Source organism: Cervus elaphus, chromosome 5 (genome assembly GCF_910594005.1).
Source record: "Cervus elaphus chromosome 5, mCerEla1.1, whole genome shotgun sequence".
NCBI classification, from domain to species: domain Eukaryota; kingdom Metazoa; phylum Chordata; class Mammalia; order Artiodactyla; family Cervidae; genus Cervus; species Cervus elaphus.
This window is the reverse complement of record NC_057819.1, coordinates 20,823,931-20,832,372: the sequence shown is the minus strand read 5'-3', so window position 1 is coordinate 20,832,372 and position 8,442 is coordinate 20,823,931. Positions and strand designations below refer to the sequence as shown.

General features: G+C 43.8%; 1 protein-coding gene across 6 annotated transcripts in view; it reads right to left on the bottom strand.

Annotated features, from left to right (window-relative positions):
• Positions 1-1,865: 1,865 nt before the first annotated feature.
• Positions 1,866-8,442, bottom strand: part of ZNF664 (zinc finger protein 664) — a 35,015-nt gene continuing 28,438 nt past the window's right edge. For 5 of the 6 annotated variants that reach the window (XM_043902049.1, XM_043902050.1, XM_043902051.1 and 2 more), the window contains 2 exons: positions 5,837-5,899; positions 1,866-5,730 (listed from right to left, as the gene is read on the bottom strand). In XM_043902049.1, the coding sequence (XP_043757984.1) occupies positions 4,358-5,221 (864 nt within the window). In that variant the 5' untranslated portion in view covers positions 5,222-5,730; positions 5,837-5,899 and the 3' untranslated portion in view covers positions 1,866-4,357. Of the gene's footprint in view, positions 5,731-5,836; positions 5,999-8,442 lie in introns of all 6 variants that reach the window. The other variant, XM_043902052.1, reaches the window with a different exon arrangement.

Here is an 8,442-nt window from a genome sequence, read left to right as displayed (position 1 = left end):
CAGGACTTCAGGCGGAAGGATTTTGTGGTCACGAGGGTCCATACAGGACAGCGTGCAACCAGACACCACCCTACTCCACTGGGTCCCTCTCTTTAACTCCCTTCCCAAGTCCACTCTGTATCTTCTCGTCTCAGACTATACCGGGACACTCAAGTTCTTTGCTTTCTCACCACGTGGAGCCACTCAGCCTTCTCTGGGTCCTACCCCAAATGCAGATGTCCAGACCCATCACAGTGCTCAACAGGACAAAAGAACTCCGGATAGCATGACTCATCTTCCTTAATAGGCAAATGGTATTAATAATAATAGTCTGTTATATTACTAAAGGTTAGACACTTCATGGGCTTTCCAGCTGGCACTAGTGGTGAAGAATCTGCCTGCCAAGGCAGGAGACGTAAGAGATGCAGCCTCTATCCATGAGTCAGGAAGATCCCCTGGAGGAGGGCATGGCAACCCACTCCAGTATTCTTGCCTGGAGAAGCCCATGGACAGAGGAGCCTGGCGGGCTACAGTCCATAGAGTTGCAAAGAATCGGACACGACTGAAGTGACTTAGCACACAAGTACTTTATATGTGTTTATTTCATTTTCTCAAGTATCTCCCAGGTTAGGTTATTTTCAAAACCATTTTACAAATGATAAATCTGAGGTTCAGAGAAGTTAAGCTTAAGGTCACAGAGTAAGGGCTCCATCACCTTCAGGTTCCCTACCCCTCTTCAATCCCTGGACCAACTCACCAATACTGCTTATCCTGATAATCTGCCTCCCATCCTGTGATGGTATCAACCTCTTTCTCACCTCTTCCTCAGGGTTTGATTTCACCACTGAGTATTTTTTCTATCTTCTGATATTTGCTTCACTTATTTTCAAATTGCTGAGGATAACAGCAGGCTGTACAGAAAACACTGCTTAATAATTTAAATTTGGGGGAATAACTGAACCAAGAGTTGGAAGGCCCCTGGGAAGGCATCAGGAAACCAGGAAGTGAGCCATGACTCTCATACCTGAACTGCCAGCAAGCACAGGAGCGACTTGACAGGTGAATGTGAGTGCAAGTGTGACCTCTCTGCCCCACCCCACTCACACCGAAAGGGCTGTCTGGATTACTCCTGCCTCAACCAGAAGTGGAGCATAGACTCGCCCCAAGAAGCAGATGGATGCCAGACCCACTATCAGAGACTGTGGCTCAGGTCTGGGCCACCACTGCTTAGCTGAGAGGTGTCAGGCCTTAGCAGGGGCGGGTGACAGCCATCAGGGGCCACAGCAGGGCTCGCAAAGTGAAACAGAAGCCTACGGGCAGCATGCAGATAACTGTTTAGTCACTCAGTCATGTCCAACTCTTTGCGACCCCGTGGACGTATAGCCTGCGAGGCTCCTCTGGCCATGGGAGTTCCCAGGCAAGAACACTGGAGTGGGTTGCCATTTCCTTAATACAAATACCAAAATGGGTCACACAGGAAATGTGAATTCATTGCTAACCTTTAAAGTTTAAGTAAAAATCTGGATTGTTGGTTTTTGCTTAAAAGAGCAGACCACACGGGACCCTGAGGCCTGGTTTCCACCATGGAAACAAACAGCTACCGCTGAGCAGGCCATCCTCTCAGGAGGGTGGGCTTTCTCCAGTCTGCCACAGACCTTATGACTCCTTGGTCAAGTGCTTGTCCCCTGGGCCAGGGTGTCCTCACATCTTGGTTTGCTGGGATGGTCCCAGTTTAGGCTTGTTGTCCATGTTTGAGTATTAATAGCAACCTCCTCACTATATCATATGGTCACCTAGACATAATGCACAAGCCCACCCCCACCACACACACACAGACACTCACACACAGACCACCAAGTTCATACCACCATATGTCAAGCACAGAACCCTGTTATAAAGTGATTTTATTAAATTGATTTGGACATACTGTAGGTCAAATAATATTTTCCGAAGATAACAATTATGGACTTTAAAGCTCGACATAAAATTAGTAGCTTCAAAAGTGTTAGTCATATTCCCCAGCAACAGCATGATAAAATAATTCAACTATGTAGAAATATAGAACTCTAGGACTAGCTGGAAACTCGGAAATCATTTAGCCTAATGTCCTCATTCTGTACGTGAGAAAACTAGACTCAAAGATTAAGCAATTTTGCCCAAGCTCACATACCTAATAGTAATAAAGCTAGAAATCAAACCAATTTTTCCTAAAACTAAAATTCTATCAATGATATTTGAACTGGCTCGCTATCAACTAAAAGTCTAGGCTTTTCTCTAATGCTCCGCACTACTGTGACATGAGAGTGTGTTAAGACACTACAGTAAATCGTAGTTGAGGAATTCAGGCCTGGAAGGGGCTTTATCAAATAACTAAGCCATCCCTCTCTTTGCAAAAAGGAGGAAAATTACGTGAAGTGACTTCCCAAAGGCTTATTAGCTATCCAGATGAAAATTCAGGTGGTAACACATGTACCGCCCCCCACACCAAAATCCCATCTTCTACTTTCACCCACTCAGTTAAGTGCCCCTTTTAAATCTCCTTTATGCACTGAGGTTTTAGTTATACAAAAACCCCTTCCAGTCAAATAGAAGAAATTAATTCAAATATGAAGAGAAAATCAAGCTTTGTTTCATATTTCAGTGACTATTTCGGATAGTTCATTTTCCAACCTCTCAAGACAGTGGACAGACACTGCTAACCTGATCACCCAGTTCAGAGCTTTCAAAAAGCCTTAATTCCCCCCAAAGACTTCCTGAGCAAAAAGGACTACATGTGGGAAATCAACAAAAACAGGAATGAGGAGAGAAACGAAGTTCAAAATTAGTTGCTTTTTGTTGTCATTGGGGACTTTTGGTCTTCTAAACATTCCTGGAGTTCCTCCACATGAGTTTTTAATATCAATCTAGCCAAAAAAAAAAAGGGGCCTATAAACGTCAGGATACTGAGCTTTCAGCATCTCCCCCGCCCTGCTGCTCACTACACTCACCGCTGGGCCGCGCCTTCTGCTCCGCCCACTGCGCGCAGGGCCGCCCCACCAGCAAAAGCTGGGCCCCTGCGCTCCGCAGCAGCCCCCGCGCCGCCCTTGCCCGCACAGAGGCCTCCCTGACCGCTATCTACCGCCGCCCCCCCACCCCCACCCCCCCCACCGCTCTAAATCATCACCCTAGGTTATTTTCTCCATAGCACTTAATCACTATCTCACACTACGTTATTTGTTTACTTGCTTATCATCTGTCTCCTCCACCAGAAGTCAACTCCACGAGAGTAGGGCCCTTGTCTGTCTTACTCAGTGGTATCCCCGGCAAGGGGCACAGTGCCTGGCACATAGGAGGTGTTCAATAAATACTTGTCCAATGAATGAAGAAAGAAAAGGAGAGGTTAACAGAGACATTCCTGCCTACAAAGGAACGGATATGTAATCCTACACATTATTGCCCAAAATTACATTAACAGAAACTATTATTAGGGACGCCTCCTACCATCCACTTCTCCTAGGGGAAAGTGGCTCCGCCTGTTACTAAAGGAGCCCCAGAGGGCAGTTCTGGATGGAGAAAAGTCCTAACTCCGCTCACTTCCTCCTCCCTATTTACATTCAGCTATTTCCCCCCGCAAAAAAACAAAAAATATTCAAGTTAAAAATATGTGATGTAGCCACTAGAAAATTAAGTCTAACATAGTGACACAGTGATTAGCAGAATTCACAAAATTAAAGTTCAAGGGCGTGTATGCTTGCCAATGATTTTCTCTGATAGGCAAAGTAAGTGGCCATCATGAGTCACCTAAAACCTAAAATGAAATTTGATGCCATCTAGGAAGGGGTGGATATTTATGGGCATTTGGAGGATACACGGGTAAAGTGAGTGCAGAAGTAATGGGATACATGGACAGATATGGAGAGGCTAAACCAAGTGGTAACCTCTGAAGTACCAGAACACTACTTGGTGGAAGCTGGCCGTTTTCAAATGCATTCACTGGTATGCTGGGATCAAGAGAAGGAAGGTGGTGAGTTCCTGAAATGGGGCAGTATCTGGGGTAACTTTTAGGTAAAGTGTAGACAGAAGGTGACTTGGGAGGCTGCGCAACGACCATGGTTTCCTGTGTAGTTATTCCACCAGAATCCCAGGAAATGCACACCCACGACTGGGACCTCACAGCCTGCCCTGGGCACACACTCACAGGAGTTCCAGATTCACAAGTTGTGCAACACACTTGGCATGAATCCAAAAACTCACCCTCATGCATGCCTCCTGGAAAACAATGTTCTGCTGGGTCCTGCTGTAAAAACTTCTTGGATCAATGTAGGTATTTACAGGGTTTTTCCTTCCTAGTGGCACTTACGGGTTTTAAGAATTTTTTTTTAACTCTTAGCAAAATGCTTTATATAACTGATATTTTGAGATGGTTTCTCTCCTTTGTGTGCACTCTCTGGTGGATGCAGAGGCTGGTGCTCTGACTGAAGGCCTTCCCACACTCATCGCACTTGAAAGGTTTCTCCCCTGTGTGCACTCTCTGATGGATGCAGAGGCTGGAGCTCTGGCTGAAGGCCTTCCCACACCCACAGCACCTATAGGGCTTCTCCCCTGTGTGCACTCTCTGATGTATGCAGAGGCTGGAGCTCTGGCTGAAGGCCTTCCCACACTCATAGCATTTATAGGGCTTCTCTCCTGTGTGGACTCTCTGATGCATGCAGAGGCTGGAAGTGTGCCTGAAGGCCTTCCCACACTCTTCACATTTAAAGGGCTTCTCTCCGGTGTGCACTCTCTGATGCATGCAGAGGTTTGAACTATTGCTAAAGCCCCTTCCACACTCACTACATACATAGGGTTTCTCACCTGTATGAACTCTCATGTGAATCTGCAGGTGTGAGCTCCAATTGAAGGCTTTGCCACACTCGTAACACTTATAGGGCTTCTCCACTGTGTGGATTTTCTTATGTCTGTTGAGTTTGGTTGTAGTACTAAAATCCTTACCACAATCGTCACATTTATAGACCTTCTCTCCTGTGTGGTCTCGCCAATGAATATGAAGTTCTGATATATGAAAGAAACCCTTGTCACACTTGTCACATTTATGGGGCTTCTCAGCAGTGTGAATTTTCTGATGCATAAAAAGATCTGCTCTCTCAGAGAAAAACTCCCTGCACATGGGGCACTTGTAGATCATGGTTCCTATTTGGTATCGTGATTTAGAGATTTCCTTACAATGACTACAGTTACAGGCGGCTGTCTCAGAGTCTCTCATTTGGCCATGTTGGCATTTATCTCAAGCTGGCTCTATGCAGGAGATCTGAGGTCGGCCTAAGCTTTTCCCTGCCTGTCTTTCCATGGAAGGCTTCTTCCTGCATAGTGTTCCTCACTCAGTATTATTATTGATTATAAAGTGACATGCACATCCACATCAACTCTGGAACTCGTTAACACAGCACTTTCTTTTAGATCCTGAGCTGTCAACATTCCAAGAGGCTGCCAAGGTGCAAACCTTTGTGCTTTTAAGCCCCTGGAATCTTCCTCTTGCAGAATAATCTCGTTCGTCTCACTTGCAGGGAAAGGCCTGCCCAGTGTCCCCTGTGGCCAAGGGCGTGATCCTGCGTGCTGGCCTCGGTCCCCGGGAGCCTCCCCGTGCAGAGTCACTATGACATCCTGTCTCCTTCGCATCAGACAGGAGCCTCCCAGGAAGCAAGCACCTCAGGTCCCGGTATGTCAGTCCTTCCTCATGAGGCCTCCCTGCACAGCTGTCGCTCCGGCAGTCTCCTGTAATAGAAACGTAACACACACACTGAAAACACCTTTCTCATCCAGAAAATTGCCATGGATTCTATAATTAATTTTCAATAAGCAAGACAGCGGTGACACAGACCTTCTGTGATCTTGAGGAAGGAGCTCTATCTTCCACAGAGACGTGTCTCTTGGATTTGCAGGTCTGAAGAAGAGAATTTGTAGATATCACGCTCCTGTTCACAGCCCAAGTACATAATCCAATTACAACCGCTGACTGTACTTATCTGAGCAACACGAAGGGCTATTATTGAAAAAGAGAAGAAATCCTCAGAAGACCTACATGTGAGTATCAGAAGCAGCTGTCTACACAAAAGAGCAAGAACAAAAACTCACTCCACTTGGAACCTCAGAAGGAACAATGCTGCTGCTTCTGGAGCTGAAACACAATACTGAGGGGCCCTCCAATCCAGAGAAAGTAAATATGTGACATGTTGGCATCAAGAGTCATTCCCTCACTTAACTGTCCCAATGGTCTCCTGATGTTCTTAAAATCCCAATCCTTAACCTAAAACCCAAGGTCCTGCATGGCCCTGCCCCCACCCACCGCAACCTCACACGTGGCTGGATGTGTCAGCTGCCTCTCTCTCCTTTTCCTCAAGAAGGCTCCTGGCTAAGACTCTATTTAAATCTCTTATTTGATTCCTTCAAAGTACAGATAACTTGTAATTATCTAATTGTTCCTTGCTTTTTGTTCTGTCTCCTGTGCTAGAAAGTAAAAGCCAGGAGGGAAGAACTTAGTATGTTGCTCACTTACATTCTGGCCAAGCAGAGGTATTCAATGGATACCTACTGGATGCATCCACAGGGTACTTAACAACACCTCCTCTCTACTGTAGAGTCCTGCTTCATTCTGGTACAGCAGATAAAGGTATATTTTCCACTGCCTTATTACCAGACTTTTGATAATCAACATGGGACAAAATATACACCAAACAGACACAGAAGAAAATCCCCAAGTACTCAATCTGAAAAATCTTTCGAGGTTTAGGATGCCTTAGCTACATTTTTATGTCCTGTATTATGCTCAGCAAGTGATACTTCAGTTGCTTAATGAAATAAACAGATCTTAGAATAACATTCTCAATAATATGCTCAATACAAAGACAGGATACACGAGGGCTTGAGGAGGTTTCTTTAACATTAAAGTCACAAAATAAGGGGACCTCCCCAGTGATCCAACAGTTAAGATTCTGAGCTTCCAATGCAGGGGACACAGGTTCGATCCCTGGTCAGGGAACGAAGATCCTACATGCTGAGGAACATGGACAAAAAAAAAAAAAGATTGCAAAATAAACAGTACTGTTTCCAGATGGAAGTGTCAGGATAATGCAATTCATCTAAACAACCAAGGTTTCAGCAAAAGAAAATATAATCAGTGTCTGAAAAATTATATATGCATCTATCCTCTGATCTAGTAATCACATTTCTAGAGATCTATCCCAAGATATACTGGCAAAATAGATGACCAGTTTATTCACTGATGCAGCACCTGTCACAGCAAAACTAAAGGCAGCCCAGCGCCCACCCACTGGGGAGGGGCTGAATCAACTATGGGGCTTCCTTACAGTGAACTATTGCTCAGCCATCAAAAAGAGGGAATGGGGACGAGCATGATGTACTGACACGAGTAAGCCCAGGTGCTGGTGGTGGTGGTTTAGTCGCTAAGTCGTGTCCGACTCTTGCGACCCCATGGACTGTAGCCTGCCAGGCTCCTCTGTCCATGGGATTCTACAGGCAAGAATACTGGAGTGTTGGTTGCCATTTCCTTCTCCAAGCCCAGGTAATACTGTCTAGAAAAAAAAACAAGGCATAGAATAGTATATCCAACCTGCTATCTTTTATGCAAAAAAGGAGGGGAATGTGAATTATTTACATACATCTTTACATGATGTACAAAAGTAAACATGGAGAAGGATAATACGAAATGAATTTTTTATTAAAGTATAATTTACAATGTTCTGTTAGCTTCAGGTGTACAACAAGTGATTCTGTTATACATTTAGATATATATTCCTTTTCAGATTATGGATATTGCAAGATATTGAATATAGTTCCTTGTGCTATACAGTAGGTCCTTGTTGCTTTCTATTTTATATATAGTAGTGTGCATATGTTAATTCCAAATGCCTATTTTATCTCCCCCACTCCTATTGTCCTCTTTGGTAACAGTTAAGTTTGTTTTCTATGTTGTTTACTACAAAATGAATTCTTAAACAGGAGGAAGAAGAAAGGGATGAAGTAAAATTTCTCTGAATGTAACATTAAGTTGTTTTGGCTTTGGAAACATATGTTTATATATTCAAAAGCAAAATTAAATAAACAAGGAAAGCAATTCCTAAAATTTTAAAACAAAATGAAGAAAATGAACCTTAACTTTCCTGTTATCCACAAAAAACTTTTAAGTACAAGAGACTGAGTGTCCATACTTAGAAGGAAATTCTGTTGATAAATAAAGCTGTAAAGAAGTTAAATTTCTTTCATGGTTTAACTGATTTATAACAAATGTATTTTCATAAAGTAAGATAATGCAAATAACTCACTATGGTAATGTTGTTAAGAACCAAGATTCGAAGTGAAAGAAGTGAGATACTGGCATAAAATCAAAATTAAGGAAAAAAATCTTATAATGTAAAATTTTATTTAGAAATATCAGCAGTGGTCCCTTCTCTTATAGAACCTTCTCCA